The 14,708-nt window shown below is 45.8% G+C and overlaps 1 protein-coding gene across 3 annotated transcripts in view; it reads left to right on the forward strand.

The window, feature by feature from the left end:
- The first annotated feature begins 857 nt into the window (after positions 1-857).
- The window catches only part of CRIM1 (cysteine rich transmembrane BMP regulator 1), a 199,757-nt gene continuing 185,906 nt past the window's right edge, over positions 858-14,708 (forward strand). For all 3 annotated transcript variants that reach the window (XM_074863314.1, XM_074863315.1, XM_074863316.1), the window contains exon 1: positions 858-1,574. In XM_074863314.1, coding sequence (XP_074719415.1) covers positions 1,223-1,574 — 352 coding nt within the window. In that variant the 5' untranslated portion in view covers positions 858-1,222. The remainder of the gene's footprint in view (positions 1,575-14,708) is intronic.

Here is a 14,708-nt window from a genome sequence, read left to right on the forward strand (position 1 = left end):
GAGACCGGCCGGTAGCCGCGGGCGCTTCTTGTCCGTGCGCCAGCCAAACCCCCCGGCCGGCCCGGCGGCGGCTTGGGTGCCGAGGTGCCTGGGCGAGCCGCGGCACCGCCGCCTGTTTGCGAGCGGGCGGAGGGGCGGCCCGGGACAGCGCGCCGCCGCCGTTAGAGCGGGGCGGCCCCGCTCCTGGCCCCGCGGAGCGGGTCACGCACGGCTCCGCACCCGCGGGGCACCTGGGCGTGAACTGGGGGACGGGGCTGGGCGGGAAGCGGGCGGCTCTCCCCCGTCGCGGCGCGGGCGCCGAGGGCGCGGAGCCGCTCCCCGTCCCGGATCCCCGCGCCCCTCGGGGGGGAGGCGGAGAAGGAGAGGAGAAGGAGGAGGCGGCTCTCGCCGCCGCAGCCGGGGACGCGAGGCCCCTTGCGCGACTCCCCCCGTCGTCGCCCTGCTGTGGCTGCGCCCTCCGCGGGGCCCTCTCCCTCCCCGCCCCCGGTGTCCCCTGCAGGCAAAGGTGTCCCTCAGGCCGCCGCCGGCCCGACCCCGGGGTCTGACGGCGCCACCGCCGCCTCACTCGGAGCCCCAGGCGGGGGAGGGGAGGGGCGGAGCGGAGCGGGAGGAGGCGGCGGCGGCGGCGGCCGCTGTGGGGCCCAGGCCGCTCCTCGCCTCCGCTGCGTCTCTCCCCAGCCCCGGGATCTGGGGCTGGAGGGGGGGGGGGCGGGAGGAGGGAGAGGGAGGGCGGGGCCATCTTGAGCGGCATCCAATGAGGGGGCGCAAGCAGGCAGCCGGGGCGGGGCGAAGGCGATCACCGCCCAATGGGGAAGGGCAGAGAGCGCACTCGGAGCGGGGCGAGTCGCAGGCAGGAGGCGAGTCGGGAGTCGGGCAGCGAGCGGGGCACAGGGGAGTGGAGCGGGGCAGAGCGGAGCGGAGCCGGCAGCCGCCGCGCCCAGGTGCTCTCTCGCAGCCGCTCGCGTGGACGGTGCTGGGGACCGGGGGCCGAGGGGACTGACGGGCGCCGCTTCCCGGAGGGGGCAGCGGGCGGAGCCGCTGCCGCCGCCCGTGGGAGAAGTTTGGCTGAAGCGGCCGCCGCCGCCGCGAGAAGAAACTTTCCTCGGGGGGCCGGAGGCGGGGGCGGCGGGAAGGAGCCGCGGCGCGCTCGGGTCCGCCGCCCGGCTCGCTCGGGGGCTTCCGAGAGGCTCCCCCCGGCCCAGGCCGGGCTGCGGCGGCCGGGATGTACCTGGCAGCGGTCTCGGCGGGGAGGAGACGCCCGGGCGGAGACGGCGGCTGGCACCTGGCGGTGGCGGGGTGGCTGTTACTGCTGGCCCTGCTGCTGGGCGAGTCGGGGACGCGGGCTCTCGTCTGCTTACCCTGCGACGAATCCAAGTGCGAGGAACCGAAGAGCTGCCCCGGTAGCATCGTGCTGGGGATCTGCGGTTGCTGTTTCATGTGCGCTCGGCAGCGCAACGAGAGCTGCGGGGGAGTCTACGGGCTGCACGGGGCTTGCGACCGGGGCTTGCGCTGTGTCATCCGACCGCCGCTCAACGGGGACTCCATCACCGAGTACGAAGTGGGCGTCTGCGAAGGTGAGAGGCGGCGGGACATCATCCGTCCATCCATCCCCCGGGGTGGGGTACCCGCTGGGCGGCAGGGAGGGAAGGATGGCGTACCGGCGCCGGTGAGCCCTCCTTCCCTCCCCGCCGCCCGCCTGTCCCATCTGCGAGCCTGTCTTTTAATCCTCCCTGCCTAAACCCCCCTCTGTTTAAAAAGTTTCACCCTTAATTTTCTTAGGCTAAACTTCGGGGCTCTTCCAACTTCTCCCTTTCCATAGCGCTTCACTGGCTTGCCAATAGCTTATACCAACTACTGATGCCCAATTAAAATTCCTTGATAAAGGACTTGGGAAGGGTTTGGCAGATGGAGATCGGCGGAGGTCAGTCGTGCACACATGATGCCTGTTCCGGATTCCCTCCTCTGTAAGGAAACACAAAGGCTGATCATCTGTTGTAAAGTTTTCCTTCCTGTTCCTGTCACTTAATATCTCTCTGCTTGTCCTGATCGTTGTATGATGATAAGGGATGCCTTCTTCCCTGCTGGAGCATCAAGGGAGAGGGAGAAATCCCCACGGAAAACTCCTCTCAAAGTCACTTCTGCTTCCTGCCGGCTGCTTGTGAGGTGATGAATTGGTATGAAATGCAAGCGGAGTTCACCCGCCGCCACCACCCCCCCTTCAAATTTTGTATCTGTCAGAGTCCCTAAGATTTATTTTTTATATGCTATAATTTAACAAAAGGCCAAAGGCAAATTTTTAGCCTCTTTTTGTCTTGTACCTCCGGCTCCCTTTTCCCCCAAGTTGAGGGAAAACATGGCGCTGTAAAGAGATTACAAATAACCGGTAGTTTGGGATATGTATAAATGTATGTGAGACTCGGAGCGGGAGCTTCGACAATTCTGGAAAAGGAGAGGGAGGCGGTCTCCTCTTGGCGGGTAGAGGGCAGTAGAAAGTCCAGAGAGCTGGTGAGGCAGCATCTGTCCAAAAAACTTGCATTTAAAATGATGCACTGTTTTGAGGAAGCTAAAACCGGTCATTTTTAGTGGGCAGCTGACCTTTGTCCCGGCGCTCATTATTAGTTTAAAACTCCGTTTGCCTCCCTAACAAATAAATTGCAAACCGCAGCAGAGCAGGGCAGTGCGTCCCGCCTATACTATAACCAGTGCCATCCGCCTCTGCAGTTGTTGGTTGGGTAGAACAAGCCCCAGGGTTAAAAGCTCGGTTGTTAATTAAAAATAGCCCTCAACTACTTTGAAGACCTTGCTTGAGACCATGTTGCTGAATATGTACCTTGCTGTAGTCTCTCTTATTATTTTGAATATATATTGGAAAAGTTTTCTTAAATCAAGAAGTACAAGCAAACAGGGAAAAGGCAGTTTAAAAACCTACCTGGTTTTGGATAAGTTTCTCTTTTTGCATGCTTTCAAGGAAAAGCTTGACTTAAACAGCTTCCCCCCACGCCCCCCCCCCCCCCCCCCCCCCGTTAAAGGAACTAAAAGCCTGCAGTTATTAAATGCCTTAATGTTCCAGCTCCCTTACTGTATCACAGTACGGACGTCTCTGGCAGTTTAGGAGTATTTCATTCCTTTGAAGTGATGCAATCTGTACATTGCTGTAGTTCAACTCGTAACACGTCCCATCTACTGTTGAAAATAGTATGAAGCATTTGCTGGCAAGATTGCATTTCAATTAGTGTTGTGGTTAGGAACTAGTTCCAGCTGTCCCTATAGGAGTAGTCAGGGAGATGAGTTATCTGTTTAATTTTCATTCTTGTAAATGAAAAGCAACTGAGCTGAACTGTCAGCCTAATAAATAGTCCTGGAATACCTATAATGAATTGTCAGGCAACTGCCTCATTCTATGCAACAGAAGTATTGTCCTTCATGGTGCGTGTTGTGCACAAGGGGTGGTGGCAGGAAAAAAGGGGACTTAGTATATTACCTCTGATCACTAAAATTAGTTTGATTAGGTCACCACGATCAAAAAAATAGAGTTAAACAGTTGCGCAGTTTACGGGCACACGTGCAACAGACTAGGCTGGTGATGCCTGATGTATGAGTAGTACCAAGTCATGCCTTTATCCATTAATGGAATAAAGGCTACTTTTCTTTTTTATCCTGTCTACTGAGAGTGAAAGCCCTTTCCTACTTCAGTTCAGGGAGGAGGAAATGGAAGTGACTTACAGAACTGTGTGAATACAAATTGATGTTTTTACGCTCCTTCCTGTCTGTAGCCTTTTCTTTCACTGCAATTTTTTACACTGAAATGACCCCTACTGGCTACAGTTATAAGCATATTTTTTTATCATTTCTGAAGCTTCAGCAGTGTCTTATTTCAGAGTATCAGCATATACTAGGCTACAGAAAACTTTAAGAGCTGGAATTGCAGCAGGTAAAAATACTTGTCTGTTAACTTAGTTTTAGTATTTAATGTACTCGGCATAAGCGAATTCTGTAACACCTGATAGAGAAGTCTCCATGACGTCTGTCATTGGTAGCCCCTCTTTCTGAAACTAGAAATGGAATAGTCTTTGTTAAACCAGTATTTATTAATGAAATCTGTTGCTGGTTCTGGGTCCTTTTCCTGAAGGAAGTCCTTGTTCATGTCACCACTTTAACTATTCACATCTTTATGCAGTTCTAAGGCTCCATTTGTGACATTATTCCAAAGTATGTAAGTGCCATTCCTGAACATAGCTGTATTCTTGGTGAAGAATAATTTTGAGGTCAACTTCCCCTGGCGCGGGTGGATACCCTTCCTGAACTGCAATCTTGAGAGACTTTGGACACCTCCAGCCTCAGTTGGCTTTACAGAGATGCTGCTGTATTGGTTTGATGAGGTGTCAAGAGCCTACAGCCCCTTCCAAACACCTTTAGCTTGAGTAATTTTGAGCTCAAAGCAGGGACTGCCCTTGGTCTCTGCCTTTGAAGGTAGACCTAGAGTCACCCCCTAATTAGACTGGAGTTCTCCAGAAACACATTAGCCTTGGCTTCTACAGCAGTCCATCTGAGCAGGGCTCCTGCTTTCTGGGGGATCAGAAAGCCTTGGAAAAGCTCTGCTAAATAAGTTCAGTTACTCTGTGAAGGCATTTCTTGTGATGACACTCTTGTTTCAGTTTCAGCACTTCCCCAATTTATGGTGCTATTAGATGAAGAGGTCTTGATTGCTTTGCTAAACTCTTCTAAAGCATAACAGCATATAAAATAACACTGAAAATGAGCTGAAATTATTTTTAACTGTGTAACAGAAACACAAGTTTTTGTGATATATTTGAAATGTATAGTTAACAGAACTGCTAGACTCACTGTGTTCTTAGGTTCCTTTTAGAATATACTTCCATATGAATTAGCCTCTAGGTAGCCGTCAAAAGAAGGTGTTTCTGCTCCAGTACCTTACCAATAACATGTAGTACTTTGTTTTGGTTTTTTTTTTGTTTTGTTTATGGGTGGCATTTGGTTGGGGTTTTGAGGGGGTACAGTTATTGCAGTATTCTTTTTGCCTACTGTAGGTAATTTAAGGCTTGCCTTGCTAATGCATAGCTTCTGAACTGGGGTTCTCTTGGGACCAGGAGAAAGTTGCTGGAGCAGATTTTAGGCAAGTGACAGGAAGTATGCGGGTTAATCTTCTTGGGATGATAGTAGAAGCTTGCTCTGCTGTGACTTGTCCTAGTCTCTTCTACTGAACTACATCTTTTTGGGAGCTTGGAGCATTACTGTCTGTCTGACTCCTTGTTGGGACAAGCAGGGAGAGCTTGGGTGTTCCCCCCCATGCACCTTTAAGCCTACTGTGGACTGATTTTCCTCCCCTAGAAACGTGTAATAGAGTATAATATGTAAGGGCACTGTATATTGTATGTAAACAAAGCACAGCGAAACTGGAGCTGATGAGAAGAAATGAAACTTTGTAAGCCTAGGGTTTTTCAAAACTGGGAGGAAGAGAGCTAAACTTTTTTTTGTTTGGGCATCAGTTTATGTGTATGCTAATGGAATTCTCTTGTTTGTCTGAAGTAAGAACAACTTGCTTACAGGCTTGCTGGTATTTTTACTACAAGTAGTGCAGCTGCTTGTAACTTGTGTATCTAGTGCCCTTGGGAGAACCTGGTTTTCAGTTGTTTTCACTCCCATGCTCTGTATGTAATGGGTCAGTGGACCCAAAGCCTAGAACATGATGCTTTGTTTCCAACTTCTATACAACATGCTTGGCTTCTTGCTGTGATGCAGTCCAGACCTGTGAAGATCATGTAGTATTTTGCTTTCAGTACAGGTTACTGAAGTTCAGGTAATTTAGAAGTCACATGTGGGTAACCTGGTGGTTTATATCTGGTTGACTGGAACAGTGTTGCCCAGATATTTTAACTTTTTGTTTGTGGTTTTTTTTACTCTGTTACATAGTGAATGGCTGGGGAAATGTCCAAATAGTTCTGATGTCCATGTGTGTACAGAGAACTTCCTCCACTAACATCAAGTGTTAGAACTGATGAGCTAGTTGGGGACTTAATCAGTATTAAGTGGTACACCAAATGATTGTTGTCATGAAGACAGTAAAAATACTTTGTTCAAAGGCTGTCAGCAATCCAGACTATTGGGGGGAAAAAATGGGAAAATTATTCATGATGTCAGAAAAAAATTATCACACAAATTACTGAACTTGTGAAACTGGAATGAGAAATAAATCTTTGATGGAGAATGTCTTGACCATATTTAACAGTCCCGTTCCCTTACCCCCCAGAAAATACTAGGCATACGCTGGCTGCTTAGGCACAGGCTGGATAACTTAAAAGCTATGTCTACTCTGTCTTGTGTCAATGATGAAATTTCAACATCAGTAAGAACATGTAACTGAGTGTGACATGGAATTTGAATTAGACTAGGTGCTTATGACTTGGAAATGGTTTCTTCTCTGTTTCTGGGCATCATGTTTTGATTTTAGAAATCACTTGGTTCCAATATTTCAACAAAAATTAAATGGAAAAGTCCAACAGATACGAGGAGGGATATTGATGCAGGAATTGGTAGGGTTTTGATGTTGTGGATCAACACAGTAAAAAACTATAAATCTTACCATGGATCAGCTGAATGACTAAATCTCTAACTTCTTTTAGGAGGAATACTCTTATTTTTTTTTTTTAAAACCATTTGATTTTACATGACTGTCAAGCATTCTTTGATGTGAATTTTTTTCCATAGAAAACAGTTATGTCATCAGGTTCCTCAAAATCATGCTGCTTATAAAGATTTTTTTTTTTTTAAAACTACCTTAAAACTTGTCAGATAGTCATTTTTGCACTCCTAGGCATGTTTGCTGTTTTAAGTACCCTCTAGCTGATTCAAGAATACTTGCATAACTTAACTTCTTGCATAGTACTTAGTCAACCAAATGTCATTTGACTGGCAGGCAATAATCATTAATATGGTTCAAAAATGTCTTTCTCTTCCCCTCCTTCCTTAGCACCCCTGTCAAGGATTCATCTCAATGAGTAAAGTTTATAGCACCTTGCAGACAAACAAATGCAACAATTCCCACAGCATTCTCCTGGCAAAACTGGCTGCTCGAGGCTTGGATGAGCACACGCTTTGCTGGGTAAAAAAACTGGCTGGATGGCCGGGCCCAAAGAGTTGTGGTGGTGAACAGAGTTAAATCCAGTTGGCGGCCGGTCACGAGGTCCCCCAGGGCTTGGTTTTGGGGCCACTCTTGTTTAACATCTTTATTAATGATCTAGACGAGGGGATCGAGTGCACCCTCAGTAAGTTTGCAGATGACACCAAGCTGGGTGGGAGTATTGATCAGCTCGAGGGTAGGGAGGCTCTGCAGAGAGACCTGGACAGGCTGGAGCGATGGGCTAAGGCCAACTGTAGGAGTTTCAATAAGGCCAAATGCCGGGTGCTGCACTTGGGCCACAACAACCCCCAGCAGCACTACAGGCTTGGGGAGGAGTGGCTGGAGAGCTGCCAGTCAGAGAGGGACCTGGGGGTGTTGATTGACAGACGGCTGAACATGAGCCAGCAGTGGGCCCAGGTGGCCAGGAAGGCCAATGGCATCCTGGCTTGTATCAGAAATAATGTGGCCAGCAGGGACAGGGAAGTGGTCTTACCCCTGTACTTGGCACTGGTGAGGCTGCACCTCGATGACTGTGTTCAGTTTTGGGCCCCTCACTCCAAAAAGGACATTGAATTACTCGCGCGTGTCCAGAGAAGGGCAACGAAGCTGGTGAAGGGTCTGGAGCACAGGTCGTACGAGGAGTGGCTGAGGGAACTGGGGTTGTTTAGTCTGGAGAAGAGGAGGCTGAGGGGAGACCTCATCCCCCTCTACAGCTACCTGAAAGGAGGTTGCAGAGAGCTGGGGATGAGTCTCTTTAACCAAGTAATGAGTGATAAGAGGTAATGGCCTCAAGTTGCGCCAGGGAAGGTTTAGACTAGATAATAGGAAGCATTTCTTTACAGAACGGGTTGTTAGGCGTTGGAATGGGCTGCCCAGGGAGGTGGTGGAGTCCCCATCCCTGGAGGTGTTTAAGAGTCGGGTTTACATAGTGCTGAGGCATATGGTGTAGTTGGGACCTGTCAGTGCTAGGTTAATGGTTGCACTAGATGATCTTCAAGGTCTTTTCCAACCTAGATGATTCTGTGAAATGCTTCTCTGTTGTAGTGGATTAAATACTTTGTAGAAGTGACCTATTAAATGTCTATTGTGACTTGTAAACAGTTTTCATTTGAGAATGCATTTAATCCATGGGGAATGTAAATTTGGAAATGGTGAATTCAGGGTTTTACCTGTGACTTCACGTGACAGCAGTGGTGTAGTCTTCCAATACTATGTTTTAACTCTGCCTTTTGGTATGTATGTGTGCAATTTGGAAAATCACTGATACTGACATAGAAAGCTTATGTACAGGGAGAAACTTACCAATATAAACTAAGATGAGAAGATAACTTTGTATAAAGGCTATCTAGATTAAATTCCACATAAGTATATGGATTAAAAGATGGTCCCTGAGGGAGCTCTAGTCTAAACAGACTAGTTTGGCCATGTTAGAGGGAAGTAAGCCCTTAGTAATGTATTGAGATGAATGGAAGTAGTTCACACCTTTACCAGAGGCAGTACTCAGTCCCCAGCAGCTTTCACTTGGTATACTAACTTCAGAATCTGCAAATCGTGTTAACGCCTTGTGGGTCATTGAGTGTGCAAGTCTTTCATACGAAAACAAACAGGAGAGCATAGGGTTGTGGGTGGGAGGAAGAGCACTGGCTCACAGGCATGCACCCGTTCCCATGTTCTTACTCATTTCCAAAATTTTAAGCCTTATATAGCTAGCTACCTTGATCCTGATAGGCTTAAGGTGGTTTTTTTTTAGTTAGTGAAAAATCTAGCAAGTGTAATGTTTATGCATCTGAGAAAGCCCATTCGGTTGGATCACTTATCCTTGAAACAAATTAAACCTTAGTGTTTTGCTAGAGCCTGTGTTGTGCTCTGTTGAGGGTTTTTTCAGAAAGGCTGGATGTATGCATGTGGAGGTGTTTCTTCTCCTCACTGATAGGCTGTTGGTAAAAAACTGGGGTCACACTGACAATGGTATTATATGTACTAACATTAAATGTGCTGATTTGATAATAGAAACACTCAAGTTGATGTCTGTCTCTAAGGTAGGTTTTAGAAAAAGAAAAAAAGCCTTGAGGCTAATTCTAAATCCAGGGTATGTAGAGTTTTTCCTGCAGTCTTCTCTGACTAAGAAATTGTGTGTAATTCCTCTGAAACATCCTGCAATTCTGGTGTTCAGTGATGCTGCGTTAATGACTGGGCAAAAAGTGGCAAAAGGATATGATGTTTCTTCTAATAGCGTGGACTGTTCTTGGTATAGGTTGCTTTATTTATAGCCCTGTTCCAGAATTTGTCTTAGGCAAAACTTTTCCTAGTCCTGTCAGCTTTGCCTCTGCTGAGCAGCTTCAGCAAGCTGCTGGCCAGCTACTTGTTTTCAGTGAAGCTGATGGGTGCTCCTGTACATGGAGGTTTCTCAAGTGTGTCGGTGCAGAGTGCAGCTTCCTTTGGGAAATGGGTACAAAGGTTTGGCCCTTTCCTGAGGCTTTAGCAATTTTTTTTTTTAAAGAATTTTCTAGAGCTAGAGTTAAAATCTGCTAGGACAGCTGAAATGCTGCTGTCCATGCTCATTCTAATTAGGGGAGTACTGGCAGAAGCTCTGTCTGACCAATTAAACCCTGGGACACTGTGTGGTATTTTCAGTCAACTGTTTACAAGCAAGACTTGGTTCTGGTTGTAAGATTAAAATAACTTATTTGTAAGTCTTTTTTCAGGTGCTTAAATGTCTAGGGATCAGACTTCAAAACTAATTATTTATCATTTCAGACCATTTTGGGGACAGAAGGCTGTTGGAAATATTGTTCAGTCTTGTTGGGGGGAACCCTAATAGTGAAAGTCTTAAACAAAAAAAAGCCAAACAAACCACACAGACACAACTCCCCCCCCCCCCCCGCCCCCCAAATTTAAAAAAGGATGGGGGTACCTCAAGAACTGAAATATTGGAGACAGTGTGGGTAAGGGAAAACTTTACAACTTGAAAATAGTTGTCTACATCACATGCTTCACTTAATGCTTCTATTTATCTCCTTGCTTTCCTCACAGCTTCTGGGGAGTTTCTGATAATTCAATGTAAAGCTGGTTTGTTTAAATACTTTCTGCATTCCTTAGTATGAAATAACTGCCTTGAGACATATGCAGAGCTGCTGCAGTGAAAAAACTTTCTCGCTCTACTGGGGATTTGATCACCTGAGATACATGCTCTAGTTTGAATAAGATAAAGCAGACAGTCAAATTTGAGACATGTATGGTATTGCTGAAGTATCTAAATGTTATGGTATGGTTTTGCTTTTACTTTCTAGCTTTGACTAGAATTTTATCAGGAATCTGCAAAGCCTTTTTATGCATTCCACATGAAGATTTGATCTTGGAAGGTGAACCCTTCCAAAAGGTGGAAAAACTTTTATCATAAAACTCCTAGCTGTGTATCTTACCATAAAAGTTTTTGCCGACTCTGATCCCCGATTCATGACTTCACTGAAGGAATAAGTTGTGAGAGGGGAGAGGATTACAGCCAGTACATGAGCTCAAACTTGCTTCAAGGCTAGCCTTCCCTTCTGCTGCTTTTCAAGGTCTGGGGCTGGGTTTCAAGCATTCTTTAGCGGTGATTAGTCATTTCTATTGTTCAGCTCCTCCAAAACATGAATTTCCTTTCCATCATTCTTTTTTCCTGTTCAAAGAGAAGCCAAAGCCTACTGGCAAGAAGTATTTCCTTTTTTTATTTTAGAAAGTCTGTAGAATCCTTTCAGAGTCTCATACCATCTTAATGAATACCACTGACTTGAAAATGCTGTTGTGTATTCCACTGTGCTGGAGTGGTGGGGCTCAGACCTTAGGTCAGGTTTCATGGAGAAGCTTCTGAACGGTTCCCCCCGCCTCCCAGAGGGCAGTACCAGTCTCAGAAAGATCAACTCTGTCACTATGAAACCCATTCTCTCTCTTCCTTCAAATGCAGGATTTCGTCCTTCAAATTAAGGATGTGAGTCTCTAAGACGTGACATTGCCTGTTTCATTTTCAGATCAGCAATGTGTTTGATGGTCTCTTTGCTCTTTCAGCATTCTGAGAACCTGCCTGTCATGCTTTTAAAGGGCAGAAATAGCTGAGTAATGTGCTGCAGGTAAATGTAAATTATGGGAGTTCACTCAATTCACTCCAGTCATGTTTACCCCCCGCCCCTGAATTGTAAATTGAGACTATTGTAGGTGCAATGTGTATTAATTTTCAACAGTGATACTTTAGTGACGATTCCAGTGTGTTGCTTGCTGGTTTGAGGTGATGCATTATCTCTATAAACAGTGAGGGAGAACACTATATGGCTTTCCAAACAATAGCTGATACTCATTGAATGTCCAGAAAGGAAGAGAAGGGTTGGGGCACTAAAGAGAAGATTCTATGGAAGGCAGAAGGAATTGACAACTTGAAGGAAGGGAAAGCAAAAATTTAAGCAATGGAAAAGGAGTCTCTGAAAAGGTCCTTCCTGGTACTTTTAACTTGCACCTGTTTTGAGATGATCCTTTGCGTATTGGGACAATAAATGCAACTATAGTGAGCTACTGTGTACTTCAAAAATAAGGCTCCAAGTTAGTTTCTCATAGTTGCATGCTTTTCTGGAAAGCAGCCCTTCAGTGAAGCAGATATAAATGCTTCACTTGAGAGCATCATGTTTTGCGTGGTGCTGTGTTACAAGTGCTGGTATGTAGGATTTAGCTCAGAAAAAGTGATGGAATGCTGTTTACCAGAGACATATTTCTCAGACTCTTTCCCAGACTGGACCTGTTGTTTAAAGACCTCTTGTTCAATTTGTTAATGCCTTAATCCTCTTCCCTGCTTTAGATATGTCCTATGACAGGACTTGGGAGTTCAGCAACCCAGAGCAGCACTTGAATTGTTAGCAAGTTGAAACATTAGCTTTGCAGAAAGCAAGTGATTATATGAATGCTGAAAGAATATGATAAAAGTTTGGAATTAACATGATGCCTCCTCTCCCATGGCTTCCTTATGGTATGAAAGTGCAGCTAGAAGAATTAGAGAAGTATTATGTCCAAGACTTACCTTTGGTCAGAGTAAATACTTTATTGTCTGAAAAGGGAACTTGCCTGAATGAGTTGGAAAGAGTGTCAAACTGCATGTAGATAGAAATGATTTGAAAGAGTGACTTTCAAGCTATAGTTATCATCCTGCTAGGAGTGTTTGAACCGCTTCTAGGCATGTGTGCAAAAGGTAGTTGAGTGACTGTAGAATAACAGTCCAATGTCAACTCAGCATTGCTAAAAAGCATGGCCCTTCCTTTTTTTGCCCCTACCTGATCATACCAGAACAGTGGAAACAGCAGCTAAACTAAGATCAGTTTGGATGAAAACTAACAGTTTACTTGGGCTGCTCTTCAGCTGGATCGTTTCTAAAAACTTAAGAATGTTAAGCACCTACTTGATTTTTGTATTTTTAAGTGTCCTAGAAGTCAGCTAGCATATAGGATGCACGTACTGATGTTTGAAAGGCTCTTAGAATCTTCCATTTGGGTTTTGTCAACCCTTCTTGCAGAGAAGTAAAGTATTCACAAATCATTATAACTCAATTTCTTCCTTCGTATCATCCAGATTTCTGAGATGTATGCATGGAAGGGCACTCTCCTGAAAAGGAAGCCAAAGGAGGTCAAACAGCATGTAGGAAAATATTTGTGCTACAGTCTGGAATTGTTCATGAACTGTCCCAGGTCTCTCAAATCACTGGTGTGTGAAAGTCTGTGCTTTGGAATAGTCCACAGGACATGATGATTTTGGAGTAATAGAGGCTAGGTTATATGCTTCACAGAGTCTAGGCTTTGTTCAAGACATGTTTCCATTATCAGTTGAAATATTGCTGACCTCTAAAGGAACAAGCATGCTGTACTGGCCCACCATTTATCTGCATCAAGCGGAGCACTAGATGCCTTTCCATCAAGTAACTAAAGCTTTGAATTAGCGTGAGACACTGGATTCATGCCTTTAGCTCCTGCAAGTCCTTTCATGTAGCTGTACCTTTCATTCCAAGGAATTTTATCCTGCCTATACTGATGTGACTTCTGATGATTTACTCTAAGTGGTAAACAAGTATTAATTTAACAGGACCTTTAACTTCTGCTCATAAAAGGACAAAATCAACTAGGAAAGGGAGTCTTTAAGTCTTCATGAAAGATCATGCTAGACTTCGCATTGATTTACTGAGCTAAAATAAGCTCTTATGTTTGCTCCTTCATTGATGGAAATCTTGTTTCTAAATGAAATTGTGTGAAAAGCAGTCTGGTAAAAGATGTCTAGGCTAAGACTGGATTTGCGTTCTTCCTGTCTGAATGTGACTTTTTTGTATTCACTGTGTAATGAAAAATACCTTGTTTTGAGATTCAGCATGTTAGATGTATAGTCTGCAAGTATTACTGAGGAATTGCTCTTCTATTTTATCCTCTTAATGGCTACTGAGCTAATTTTTGATGTGTATGGCACTGAAGACTTTAGGTGCACCTAGTATTGGGCCATGCACTTCCTGTGTACCTCCTGTTCTGTTCCCATCTGAAAAGCCATGAGAGGTGGCAGTTGAGATATCAAACACTAATCCATCCTGGAAATCAGATAATATTGGGGGTAGTGCCATAGTGTGTGTTGCATCTGCATTGAGGCATTCTGCTGTGAGTAAAGGATGGCTCTGCTTTCCATGCCAGGTGGGTCCCACCTTATGTGGGGTGAGCAGCTCTTGTGAAGCAGGGATCCTGCTGATCTCTGTCAGCCTTGAAAAGACCTAGTGCTGAAATACTACAGGGCAAAACCGCACAAATGCTCTGAACTGCTACCCTGGAAAAGCAGAAGTGTGCTGTCATCACTGTCTGTGTGTCCCACCTGCCTGCCCTGCGATGGTCTCCGGAGGCTGGTGCTCTACTTCCTGGTAGAGCAGCTCCTGAGGGCCTGGGATGAGGGATTGCTGCCTCCTGGGGCCTGCAGCTGTCAGGGCAGGCAAAGCTCCTGGCCTGTACACAGTGGTAGGGGAGAAGAGCCTCTGTGTCAGAAACAAGGAGCAATTCAAACCGTTTTCTTAAGATCATTAAACAGACCAATCTGGATCAAGCTGTGGTCCCTGTGGTTACAGAATTTGAAACACCAAGTCTTGGAGCATAGCTATAGCCTCTTTTGTTCTTGTCATTACGTGGATTACTGCTGTGATTTGTAAAATACAAATTGTCCAGACTGTATTCCGGCTTCTCAAAAACAGGATGTATTATTGTTCTCCAAATTCTCATGGTTGTTTTTTTTTTTTCCTTCATCTGCATGGTCTCCTTATGATGAAAGTGTCCCAGGCATTACTGAAGTGGCTTCTTCTCTTGAAAGAATTTTAATAGCTTCTCTTCAGGAACTTCTACACTTCCTTTTGACTTCTATTGATACAGTTGCTGTATGATATGATAGGTTAACTTTAACTAGGGGAAAAAAAAAACAAACCCAAAACCAAATTACTTCCTGGGGTTAATGACTACTCTTCCCTTGCTATTTTTATGGAGTAGAAGAGCCATGAGGTTCCCATGGAGGTTCCCTTCTTCATGTCTAAAACTGACTT

Source organism: Strix uralensis, chromosome 3 (genome assembly GCF_047716275.1).
Source record: "Strix uralensis isolate ZFMK-TIS-50842 chromosome 3, bStrUra1, whole genome shotgun sequence".
NCBI classification, from domain to species: domain Eukaryota; kingdom Metazoa; phylum Chordata; class Aves; order Strigiformes; family Strigidae; genus Strix; species Strix uralensis.